Source organism: Dipodomys spectabilis, unplaced genomic scaffold (assembly GCF_019054845.1).
Source record: "Dipodomys spectabilis isolate Male_0828 unplaced genomic scaffold, ASM1905484v1 ptg000241l, whole genome shotgun sequence".
NCBI lineage: Eukaryota > Metazoa > Chordata > Mammalia > Rodentia > Heteromyidae > Dipodomys > Dipodomys spectabilis.
Genome location: NW_024870918.1, coordinates 2,675,034 through 2,688,415, shown reverse-complemented (window position 1 = coordinate 2,688,415; position 13,382 = coordinate 2,675,034). Strand labels below are relative to the sequence as shown.

At 40.3% G+C, this 13,382-nt stretch overlaps 1 protein-coding gene across 2 annotated transcripts in view; it reads left to right on the top strand.

Annotated features, from left to right (window-relative positions):
* Nucleotides 1-13,382, top strand: part of Smarca2 (SWI/SNF related, matrix associated, actin dependent regulator of chromatin, subfamily a, member 2) — a 172,544-nt gene that overhangs the window by 87,613 nt on the left and 71,549 nt on the right. For both annotated transcript variants that reach the window (XM_042699317.1, XM_042699316.1), the window contains exons 22-24: nt 485-531; nt 2,217-2,383; nt 7,539-7,702. In XM_042699317.1, coding sequence (XP_042555251.1) covers nt 485-531; nt 2,217-2,383; nt 7,539-7,702 — 378 coding nt within the window. The remainder of the gene's footprint in view (nt 1-484; nt 532-2,216; nt 2,384-7,538; nt 7,703-13,382) is intronic.

Sequence of the window (13,382 nt, the reverse complement as noted above, 5' to 3'; positions counted from 1 at the left end):
GAAAAGGGACAGCTGGTGGCCAAAATAAAGACCCCCTCAGAGGGTCTCTGCTTCTACAAAGTAGGAATGGAGAAAACAGAACTTAGTCAACTGTTTCTTCTTCTGAACCAGAGAGGACATTCAATACATTCAGTATTCTGAGAGCAGATGGTAGAACATTGACAGGAGAGTACATTTGGGGCCTTATTCATAGGGAAAAAAAATGACTGTCTGGGATGGGCATCACCATTTGTCTAAACTAAGAACTGCATTATATAACTGCCATTATTTTTGATGCTCAGGGGCTAGAGTAACTTACTTGTCTGGGAGTTTAGAGACAGAGAAATGCACAGGATCTATTCCTGGTAGACGAACAACTGACCTCACACACATGAGGTCTTGGTTCACTCTACCATAAATATTTGCTCATTTGTTACGTTATTTGTTTTTCACTGTACCTAAGTTAATAATTGCATTTATAAGACCATTTTCTTCTCTTTTAAAGGAGTCCTTTGCTGAGCACCTAGGCTATTCAAATGGGGTCATCAATGGGTAAATCCTATTTTTTTTTCTCTTTCAAAATATAGCTTCATTTTGCATATACCCCATTTGTAGTATTTTCTCTCCTGGAAATACATACTTTAAAATGTATTGTGCTGGCCACCCAGGTACCAGTGATGCATTTCAGTCTGTATGTACACTGGTAAGAGTTTTGCAAACAATATCAACCCTAAAATTTAGTTGTGGCATATACAACAGCCCTGTTGGCTGAGGAAGGAAGAGAACAGGGAAAGGGAGAGAGGGGGAGGCAGGTTTACTGTGGAGGAAAAAGGCTCCTACTTTCCTTTCTGCCTTTCTCTGCATCATGGCATCTTTTCTATCACACATATTTATATTTTTTGTGCTGGTATTAGCACTTGAACTCAGGGCCTGTGCTCTCTGTCCCTGAGCTTTGTCACTCAAGGTTGGTATACTCTACCCCTTGAGCCACAGCCCCATTTCCAGCATTTTGTTGGTTAATAGGAGATGAGAGTCTCATAGATTTTCCCGGGTTGGCTTTGAACCACAATTTTTGAATCTCGGGCTCCCAAGTAGCTATGGTGTCTCCCACCAGCGCATCTTCATCATTTTGACTCGCACAGCTACAGTAAGGCAGCACTGTGTCATACTCTGTTGGGGATGGCCTTGTAAAAAAATGAACGCCAGCTGCCATCACTCCACTGTCGGTTTAAATGAAAGCAGTGGTTGTGGATTGCCATGAAAACCAGAACACTCGGTGTAGCTAATAGAGCCCTGCGGTGCCCGCTCCCATTCCTGGCTCTCCTCTCTCCTCAGACCCCAGCGTTTACCCCTCTTATGCTTACAGCACACACATCATTGCCCCCACCTCCCCCATTTTTTCAGGCTCCCAAGCCCCCTGTACTCTCCAGGATCTTGGCACATGCTCTTTCCTTTCTCCAGAATCTTCTCCTCCCCTGTGCCTCCAATCTTCTCTCTTCAGGGAGCTCACTGGCCTCTGACACTCTAAACCAGTCATTGGCAAGCTTTATCTGTAAAGGGCCATTTCAAGAATATTTTCAGCTTTGTGGGCCATGAAGTTTCTATCACCCCTGTTTAGCTCAACCAGTATAGAATGAAGTCAACCAGACAGACCATAAATGTATGACCATGACTGTATTCCAGTCAGACTTAATTTATTAAAAGAGATCACAGGCCAGAAACAAAGTTTGTCAAACTCAGGATCTAATCAAAAGAAAAGGCCACTGTTCTTTGATTCCTCTCATTTTAACTTCCTCCCCCCCACACCCACCCCCGAGAACTGGGGATCAAACCCAGGGTCTCAAGCACACTAGGCAAGTTGTTCTACCACTTGAGACACACTTCAGCCCACTGTTTTCCTTAGTAGTACTTACCATCCATTATTCATAATTGTCCAATTTACTTGAAATTGTACACAGTAGGTATTCCTCAATCATTAGATTCTAAATTTACAGTTTTATACATAGAAGTCTCTTATCTCTTACGTAGTAGCATCCTTTATGGGTTTCATATGAAAACATTTTCTTTCTCCACTAAAACACTCTCACACCTTGAAGTATTCATTCATTCATTCCACACTTACTTAATTGAATGTTTACTCTGTGTGAGGCTCTATATGAAAAGCAAAGCATTAGTGTATCCTTCAAGAGGATGGACAGCAGTAATACCTTCTTCTTCTTTTGCATTTTTGGGCTCAGGGCTGAGCTGTATCGGGCCTCGGGAAAGTTTGAGCTACTTGACCGCATTCTACCAAAGTTGAGAGCGACTAACCACCGCGTGCTGCTTTTCTGCCAGATGACGTCCCTCATGACCATCATGGAGGACTACTTTGCTTTTCGGAACTTCCTTTACCTGCGCCTAGATGGTAAGTGCAGAAGGAATTCGTCTCAGAAGCCAGGCTACTAAAATTAAAGGGATGGTAGGCCTTAGATCCAAAAAAAGAAGAATAAGAATGACAGACTAGCAAGGTGGGTGAGGATTTTCCTGCATGGCACTTTTTACATCCTCTAGATTTCCATAGACTGACATCATTTGTACGGCTCTTTGTCTCATATAGACACATAGAATTCAGAAGCAAATATAAGTATTAAACACAATAAAAGCTGTAATCCTAACTACTCAAGAAGCTGAGATCTGAGGATAGTCATTCAAGCCAGGAAAGTCTGAGACTCTTATCTCCAGTTAACCACCAAAAGGCTAGAATGGAGCTTTGGCTCTATTTGGTAGAGCACTAGCCTTGAGTTCTAGGCCCTGAGTTCAAGACACACACACACACACACACACACACACACACACACACACACACACACACACACACACACACACACACACACACACACACACACACACACACACACACACACACACACACACACACACACACACACACACACACACACACACACACACACACACACACACCTTCCCTTGTTCTTGGGATTGGCTGGTACTTACTATATAGAATATATTGACAAGCCTTTAACTTTTTTTTGTAAAGACATGTTTCCTCCGATAAAATGTGTTAGTTCACTTCCAGCTATATTTTTCATTAATCTCTCTCTCTCTCTCATATCTTCTGAATTAATTTTGCAGCTATGTAAAGTATCTGCTTGGGTTGGGAGGGATGAGAGAGAGTGATGACAGAGGTAACATCAATCAAGACACATTGTTTTGTTGGTAACCCGTTTATACAAATACTTAAAGATAATGAAAATATATTTTATGTATATGCCTTTCTTTTTAAATGTACATAAATACTATGTCTTAAACATTACTAAGCAAATATGAATGGAAGAAAATACAAAGTTAGAGATGCTTCCTAGAGGACACTTTTGGTTTGGATACTGATCAGTATATTTCAGAGATCACAGTTTTCATACTGTGACAGATTAATGCATTTGGGGAGCAGTAAGGAGGAATCAGAGTTAACATACAGCCAGGATGCAGTCAGTCCCTGGATACAAAGAGCACAGTCCTGCTAATATCTGTCTTTAGCTAATGTAGTATTAACATTACGGTTAAGTGAGCAGGAAATCCAAAGTTTATATTCCATTAGTAGAGTTTGTTTCGAATCTAACATCCCAGTCCCTCTTTGCCATTAAACATATTTGGAAATACACCAATCTTAGACTTGGCATACATACCTTGTCTTACTTGAAATTTTAGGTGAATGCCCTGTTTGTCCTACCTGTTGGAGTATTATTAGTTTTGATGTTAACTATTTCACCCAACAGACTTGATTATTTAAAATCCCTTTTACTTCTCTTTTCCAAAGTCACTATACACTGATGAACGGTTGAATAAACAGTAATTTGCATGCTTAGGTAGATTTATTCTCCGTATTCTGTCTCCTTTGGCAGACTCCTGATGGCTTCTTCTCTATTGGGTCTCTCCCTCCCCATGGGGAAGGAGCTCACGTGGGGTGCCAGGCTTCTTTTGCCGCCCCGAATTTATAGCTCCTTCCATCTATGTGTTCAACCGAACTTTGTTTGCCATTGCTGACACTTCCCTCTGAATCTCACTTCTTTGAGGACTAGAGCCTGGCAAAAGGTGAAGACCTTGAAATGTACTGTTCTGTTTTCCTGACAGCCTGAAAGATTCTCTTCAAGAAGCTGTTGGTTGCTATTATCACTGTTATTAATAATTAATAATAGTCCCAGCAGGTGATTTATGCAGCACCTAGTACTTGTGGGGCACTAATCAAAGCACTTTACATATATTATTAAATCTCTCAATGACTAAGGCACCATTGCCTCTGTTTATCCTTGCTGTTTTGCTCGGCATTGAACAGAGATGATGAAACCAGCTTTTAACTTTCATTTATCTGCTTCCAAATTAGGTCATATTTTGCACATCCTTTGAGATACAGCCCATCTCTAAACCACTTGTCTAAATGATGGGCATTTGAACTATGATTTTGAGCCTGTTTAAAATGATTGCATGGATTAATTGAAGATGACTGGGAACTAGTGATAGAAGATGAATGGGCCACTCACAGCCCCTGCCTTCAGAATAACCTCAGCTATTAGGTAGAGAGTCAGATAAGTTCTCTAAGGTCTATGGATGCATGGAGAAGATGGGCAAGGCCTCTTCCCACCAGAAATAGCAGCCATTCATTTTGGAAGTAGAGACACTTGATAACTAATAGATGTATACATAGTGCATAACCCACACTGGCACCTTCCTACCTCAACACCCAGTTGGTAATATACATTCCAGTTTCCAATAATTTGAAGTCTCATATTTTAAAGGGAAAGAAAAATCACTTGTTGAAAGCTAAGCAAATATTTTTTTTCTGCAAGATAATAGTTGTGTGAATAGATTTAGCTACTATCCTATTATTGCTTTTCTTTTTACTGGAAATGATTTTTTAGATCAAGTGGTAAAATTTCATTCCAGAAGATGATATTTTTTTTTAAGAGCAGCTGAAACTCAGTGGAAATTAGTAATCATGAAAGTCTGGCAGTGCATTCCTTTTGGCAAATTCTGTCATTTTCAACACAATTGCCCTTGCTATTAATTGTATTTTTACAATTGGTTATGTTCTACATCAAAGTCAGAAAGACAATGAAATGGATGCTAGTGCTGAACACATTCAATACTACGTACCTGCAAGGAGCATTTGTCTTTGGATAAACTCTTACATGGTAGCTTGATTCTCCCTGAAGAATACTGAAAAGATTGCCAACCATCAGCAAAGATCTTTGTCTAATGGAAATACTAAGCTGGTAAATTCTGAACCTTGTCATAAGAAGTGTTACAGTGCTTACATAAAAAGTGATCGGATGCTTTGGGTTTTTTTTGTTTTATTATTTGTTAAGCTCCTGGCTATTTACACAGTCTAAATACATACCAAATATATGGCCAATCTGTTTGCCTGAGTAATATTTGGTTTAGGACCTGAGAACTCATTTGATTATAATAATCCTTTTGGTTTTTTGGTGATGTAATTTGCAGTTAGGGTTATTTCATCCAAAATAGGGTTATTCTCTAATTGTTTTATTTACATGTAAACACATATCTCAACAAATACTTGTTCAGTTTATTAAAACTGTTAAACTGGGCTGTTGCTGTGGCCCATGGTAGATTTCCTCATATGCACAAGGCCCTGGGCTTAATCCCCAGTACCATAAACATAAAATGAAATACTATTGAAGTTATGTCTTCTAGGTACTTAGCTGGTAGTTTTTATACTCTGATGTGAGAAAATAGATGTCATTATCTCTAGAAGCTCCATATTTTGGCTCCTTTTGCCTTTTCTTCAGGGCATAGGAAAAATATGTGAATCAGTAATCCATGTACTTTTTTAGGAACAGTATTGCAATTAGTAAGGTAATAGAGACAGAAGGTTTTATGGCAAAGAGAGAGGGAAGGAGAGAGAGAAATAGGGAGAGAACATAGCAGCTGGGTTCTGGTGGCTCATGCCTGTAGTTCTAGCTAACTCAAGAGGCTGAGATCTGAGGATCCTGGTTCAAAGCCAGTCAGGGCAGGAAAGGCCATGAAACTCTTACCCACCAAAAAACGTAAGTGGATCTGTGGCTCAAGTGGTAGAATTCCAGCCTTGAATGAAAAAACTAGACAGCACATAGGCCCTGAGTTCAAAGCCCAGTACCAGGAAACAGACACACACACATACACACATGCATGCATGCACGCACAAAATGTCTTCCATTAGCATAATGTACAAATGATAAGCTGTCATCGCAGAAAGCCAATTCTCAAAATCAAAAAAAGATTTCCACATGTTCAATATCTCATTCCATGAAGCACCTTAATGTTTCTCCCTCAGATTTTAATTCCTACAATTCATCCCGGCAAGATTTGACCATTTAATCAAAGAAAACAAATCTAATTTAGAAAGTACACTGAGTCTCAAGAATATTACTACACTAAACAAGTTGAGTTTCCCCAGACCCCTCATTCCCAACCCCCCATTTGTTGTGTGTAGGAGACTGGGTTTCTCCCCTTCTGAGGAGCACACTTGTTATTTTTACTAAATGTGAAAAACAGATTCCCTATGTTTGGGAACTTGACCCTCATGAGTAACTTGATTCCTTTAGCTAGAGTCACTTAAACATTCTAATCCTGGGAAATAAATTGCTGGTATATTTTCATCCTTAAAGAAAAAGAACAACATGTAGAAATAATATTTGTACAGCAGCCAGGCAGAGTATCACATAACAGGCATATATATTTCCCATCCGCCTAAAGGCTTTTTGAGAACGCAGAACTCCACTTCTTTAGTGGAACACATTTAGAAGGAACACCACTTGGTTTGGAGGTTGGGTTTCTTCCCCTCCAGAATGTATTTCATGCAAACGCTGGGTTAAATACATTACAGCTGGGGAACATGAGATTGAGTGGCTGGTTTGGAGCCCACATGTGCCTCAGACATGAGTGTCCCACTCTGGGATTGTACTGTCTGCTGATTCAAGAATCAACTCACTGTTGGAGCCTCCTCAGACTCCATGGTACAAACCAACTCAGGTGTCTTCACATGCTGCTCTGGGTGCTTGGTTTTAGTTTAGAGTCCTTTGAACCTCACAGAGTGGAATGTTAACTGGAGAATCACCCTGAAAGGCTCATTTGCTTTAATATATGTTACTGTGGCTTCAGATCTTGTTCCAAAAGGATGTGTATTCCATTCACATTTTACACTTTCGTATTTGTTACATGGGTGGCTTTTTTAAATAGTAACTTTTAAAGACCAGAAATAAATCCAGAAAATGCTTCCATTAGGTCTTAAATTAGAGCAAGGATGTTAGAGCATTTGTAAAGTATGCAAAAGTACTCAGCCAGCCACGTGTAAAGAATTTCTCTCTTCCTTTTTCTTTTCCATGTCTTCTTCTTCTTTTTCAACTGCAAAATGTTCCAAGTTCCTTTCAGAAGTCCAAAACCCCTGACGATGCACTCCTAGGGGTCCTCTAGGTGCATCTTAGGGCAACAGAACTTTCTGTCCAGTTTGCTGCCATTTTTCAGACAGGATTTAATTGGCAGATTTATTTTTCTTCTCCCCTCAGGCACCACCAAGTCTGAAGATCGTGCTGCTTTGCTGAAGAAATTCAATGAACCCGGGTCCCAGTATTTCATTTTCTTGCTGAGCACACGAGCTGGAGGCCTGGGCTTAAATCTTCAAGCAGCTGACACGGTGGTCATCTTTGACAGCGACTGGAATCCTCATCAGGTGAGCACATCTAACTTAGCTGCACAATCTGAAGAGGAACCAAAAGATTATCCACTTCATCATTCACATTTATCGCACCAAGCACATTTCTAAACTAGGTCATTTTTCTAAAGAGGAAGGGAAGCCCGGCACATGATCAGGGCTGTTTCCTTTTCTTTTTTGCTAAGCCTAAAGCTTGAACTCTGGGCCCGGGTGCTGTTCCTGAGCTCCTTTTGCTCAAGGGTTAGTGCTCTACCACTTGGGCCACAGCTCTACTTTCACCCTTTTCTGTGAATAATTGGAAATAAGAGTCTTAAAGACTTTCCTGCCCAGGCTGCCTTTGAACCATGATTGTCACATCTCAATCTCCTGGGTAGCTAGGATTATAGGTATGAACCACTGGTGCTAGGCTAGGGCTGTTTCCTTATTTTGTTACCATATGTACATCTTTGAAGAGCTTGAGATTGGAGCTAAGAAACGCAGTTTCTACTAAGTTTTAATGTCTTCCCCTGGTATTGCCATTGAACTACACTTGGTAAAGGTTAAATTAACAATTTTCCAGCAGCTGTGGTGCAGCTCAGCAGTGGAGCATGCTTTTACCATGCATTAGGGCCTGGGTTCAATCTCTAGCACTAAAAGTATTTCCAAAATAATAGCATGACCACTAGTAACTGACACTCCTTGGATTCTTACCCTGTGGCAACCTCTTCATTCAGTTTCCATAGGTAGCCTGAGAATTAGTGGTTATAAACATTTACATTTCTTCCAGGTGCTAGTGGTACACATCTGTAATTTTCATCCTCTAAGGAGGCTGAGATCTGAGGGTCACAGTTCAAAGCCATCCTGGACAGGAAAGTCTTATCTCCAGTTAACCCCCCAAAGCATAAATAGAACTGTGGCTCAAGTAGTAGAACATCAGCCTTGAACAGAAAAAGGCACAACACCTAGTCCCTGAGTTCAAATCCCAGCACCAGCACTAATCTATCTAATTATCTATATCCATCCATCCATCCATCCATCTATGTATATGTCTATCATGTGTCTATCTATGGATCACATTTCTATAGTCAAGGAAACTGAAGGAAACCAAGCTAGTAACTTCCTACAGGACAAACAGTAAATGAAAGTTAATCTTCTATTTTGTACATTTTGTGTAAAATCATTAGAAAAAGAAAACTTTTGGAGCATCTGTTCAAGTTCTTTTTATAGGTAAAGTTAAATGAGTACTGTGTTGCCTTGAAAAAAAGTGTTGAATGGGTGGCTCTATGGCATAGGTTTCTTAACTGAACCTGCCTATAAGATGCTGGTAGGATGGTACTTACCAGGATTTGATTCATACTGGGGCAAATGTTGGATTCAAACTAGTGGTAGGGAAAATCAAACCCTTACACATGAATGTGAGGTCTATGTCCACTTCACCAGAGCTCCTCACAGAACTGGGCTTTGCTCATCAGTGAGCGACATTGAGTTTCCTCACTGCATTATTAGGAAGGTTGCATGGTAAAGGCTTATAGAAGGACTTAATGGCAGGAAGTAGAGTTTAGGAGTACATTGAAATTATATGAAAACTTTTCAATGACACACATGGCCTACCTCCTGTTTCTATCGGAAGCTCACAGGAGCATCCATCTATATAAGTTCTCACATACCTCTGTGTTGAAAGTTGAGAAGTGGAAGGATTAAAGCAGAACTAGTATTGAAATGTCCTGATTGACAAGAGTAGGGAGTGGCCTGCCCAGCATGAGAAATCCAAGTCATAGAAAAACATTGTTAATAGATCTTATGTATTTTGATAGCCCATGTTGCATTCCAAAGCGCAGTCAGAATTTGTATTCATGTGGGAGAAATGTGATTTTCTTTTTACCATCTGATATTCAGTATCCTGCAGACCTTTGAGGAAGTGTGGGTCCTGTGCAGCACACACTGAGCTCCGCTGAGTGTGGAGGGAGAAGGAGGGTGAGTTCTCTCTGCTTCTGGGGACTCAGCGAAGTTGGACGCTTAGGTCATTTCATTTGCAGGCGCTTAAGCTTTTATGAGTAACAAGTAGGTGAGTGTAGAATTCCCATGTTCACAATTTTATCATCTGAGCTAACCATTTCTACGGAGTCTCAGATACTCAACCTGACTGGCTCAGTGTATGTTCTAAGAGTCCTCCAAATGGAAATGCTAACTTACCATGGGAAGGGATCCTGGGCCACCTGTAATTCTCTTCCTGTTCAACTTCCTTATCATTCTAACTCCCTCCCCCACAGCTCCATCTCTATAATAAACATAACTGTGTTACCAGTAGCTAAAGGACAATCTCCAAAATCACAATGAAATTACCCGGGAACCACAACCATTCCACCTTCATTACATGTGAGCTAACATGGTGACAGACCAAAAGACCCCAAATTACCTCTTTCATAATCCACAAGGAGATCCTTACACAGGGTTATGCACCCCGAAAGTTGTCACATCTGCCCAAGCTGGAATCACTACTATCTGATTTGATAAACTGAGATGACCACATTTTCCTGTCATTCACACATGATCATTTAGGTGGGGCAGACTTCTTTACTCATTTTCAAAACTCAGTGATCCTAGAATGATATTGATAAGCAGTATTAAGTTTTCAGGAAGGGAACTAAAAGTTAGTTTTCAGTTCCTCATTACTCCTTTCAAGTAATCCTCAGAATATTATTTGCCCAAACTGGGTACCAGTGGCTCCTGCTTATAATGCTTGCTATTAAGGAGGCTGAAATGTGAGGATCTGGGGGTTTGAAGCCAGCTAGTAAAGGCAAATCCTAGAGACCTATCTCCAATTAACCAGAAAAACGCCCAATTTCAAATGGCACAATACCAGCCGTAAGGAAAAAAAAGCCAGCCAAAAGTACAAGTTCAAGCTCCAGCACTGATATTCACACACGTGTGTGTGTGTGTGTGTGTGTGTGTGTGTGTGCGCGCGCGCACCGCCCCTCCCCCCCCCCCCCCCCCCCGCCCACACAAAACACTTATGAAAAGCAACTAGCATTAACTTTCTCAGGAGCACAGCACCAGGACTCAAGACATGGCTGTGCTTTCGATGTATAGAATTATGTGGGTCCAAGTTTGACTGCTTCCCGGCATGCACCTCTATATCTATATTTCTATATGATGTCTAGCCCCAAAATAAAAGTTGTGAGGCTCTTTTTTTCCCATATTAGTTTCAGTATACCTGGAGAAAAAAAAAATCTCTTAGTATTCTCTATCATGTTAAATCAAAATTAAGACAGAGGAAATAGGGAAGTTATTTGATAGATTAGAGACAAAAGCCTTCAATTTGCTTATTGGAGACTTACCTAAAAGCAAAGATAGAAGGAACAGTAAAATCCCTCAGTGTTACCTCTTCCAATTGTTGCTGGGAACCATAAGATTGGTACTTGCTTTTCTCACCCATGGAGTTAAAACTCTGCTGTTACACAAAACCACAACTTGTTATAAGGATAAAGCCAGTTTCAGTATTTTCACATCTAAATCAGGGTGAAGAGGTCTGAGACCACTGATTAAGGCCTGAAAATATCAAGTAAGCCATTCAATAATCACAGCACCTACTTCTTGCTCACCATATTCTCCCTTTCCTTCTCTTTGGCTTTGGGTCTCACAGGATTACATTCCCTAAATTTCTCCAGCCCAGCGATGTTAATTGTTTGCTACTGTCTCAATAGATGTGTGGCCATTAACACACTAACTCATACCCTTTGTCAATCACCACCAAAACTAGTTACAGATTTCCAGTGGCTCAAGAACTTTCTCCTGTTTGTGTATTGTCCTGTGTTCTCACCTGTCACCCGCTGCCACCTGCATCTTCCCATCGCTGTGGTTCTGTGGGCATCTTTTAGGACAGCAGTTTGCAAACTATCGCTCATGGGCCAAGTCTGCTCACCATCTGCTTTTGTGCAACCTGAAAGTGGAGAATGGTTTTCACAGTTTTAGATATAAATATAGAACGAGAGCAGGAAGATACCAGCCTTGGGAGAGAACAGCTGTTCAGCATTTGCTCTGGTCCAGAGAACCTGGAATCTTTACTCTTGGGATCATGACAGAAACAGTTTCCTGAACCTTGTTCTAGCCACAATAGAAAAGTTGAAGTCACTGATCTGTCATTTGACTACTGCTGGCATGTCCTGATCAATTTGTGTTGGGATTGATGATTAGATGTCAGGACTCAACAAGAAAGTTTAGGGTTTCCCTTCTGGGTTTTAATTACCTCCTTTACTCCTTTTTATTCTCCCTTTAAAAAATGATTAATTTTGGATGGAGGCAACTATGCCCATGTTCTGACATTATAAAGTTTACATTAAACTTATTCAAATGTCTTGGGGGTGGGTGGGAAATCATCTGGCTAATCAGTTACTTAATTTCAAAAGTCCCTGCAGCAACAACAAATGTCCTGGGCACACATTTATCCAGCATATCTTTGTGCTGCACAGGGGACTGACTGGGAAACCCAGTTGATCAGGAGAACAAGCTTATAGCTGCTGAGCATTGACGCTGCACAAATTATGGTGCTAGGAATGGGAGAAAGAGAAAACAAACCTTTGCCCTAAAATCACTTAGGTCTGATGGGGAACATGAGTAAACAAGTAATTAACATCAGTTCAGATAGCATCACCTGGACCACAGTGAATGATGATAAAGAGACATTTGTATTGAGTATATAATCAGGTAACTCTGGGGCTGGGAAGGTGGCTCAGTGGTAGAGCACTTGCCTTGCATGCTCGAGGCCCTGGGTTCGATTCCTCAAGCACCACATAAGAAAAAAGCCGGAAGTGGCACTGTGGCTCAAGTGGTAGAGTGCTAGCCTTGAGCTGAAGAGCTGAGGGACAGCGCCCAGGCCCAGAGTTCAGGCCCCACGACCAGACCCAAAAAAAAAAAAAAGAAAAAAAAAAAAGAACCAGGTAACTCTGCTTCATTAAGTTGATGGAAGTTTCTGTTGGAATATTTGATTAAGTTCTTTTTTATTATAAGAGTAACATATATGTAAAGTAGAAAAACTGTTGAAATATGTGTAAGCAAAATGGAAACAAAATATAATTTTAAACTTGTTACCTGGAGATATAAGCATTGTTTTGCTCATTGATGTTTATCCTCCCTAACCTTCACTTTAGTCTAGCTATATATGCACACATAAGATCATATTGTATATATAATCTTTTATAATGTGAGGTTTTTCACACAGAGTTTTGAATCAGAAAATCTACAATATAATTTTGTTCTACTGTGTGACTATCTACTATCTACATGGAAGTCGAATCTTCTAATTTACTTAATCTATTGTCAAATGGTTACCTCTGCTTTCTAAAAAAATAGAAATGATGAGTAGTGCTAGGAAAGTACGTTCTTACTGTAAGTCTTTAGGCAATTCCATGATTTTTTTCCACATTTTAATCAGTCTCAAATTAGTTGTACAGGAGGGGTACATTCTGAAATATCCATATAGGCATACAATGAACCCTGATCAAATTCACCCCCTCCAACATTCTCCTTTATTCCTCCTCCGCCATTTCCAAACTAACCCCAACAAGCTTCACTGATCCATTTCCATACATATACATATACATATACATATACATTTTTAAACATTCACCTTCCTTCACTTCCTTCATCCTTCTGTTTGTCATGATTATTTCTTTAGAATAAATTCCCAGAAGTGAAATTTCTGAGGCTGAGCCATTCCCAT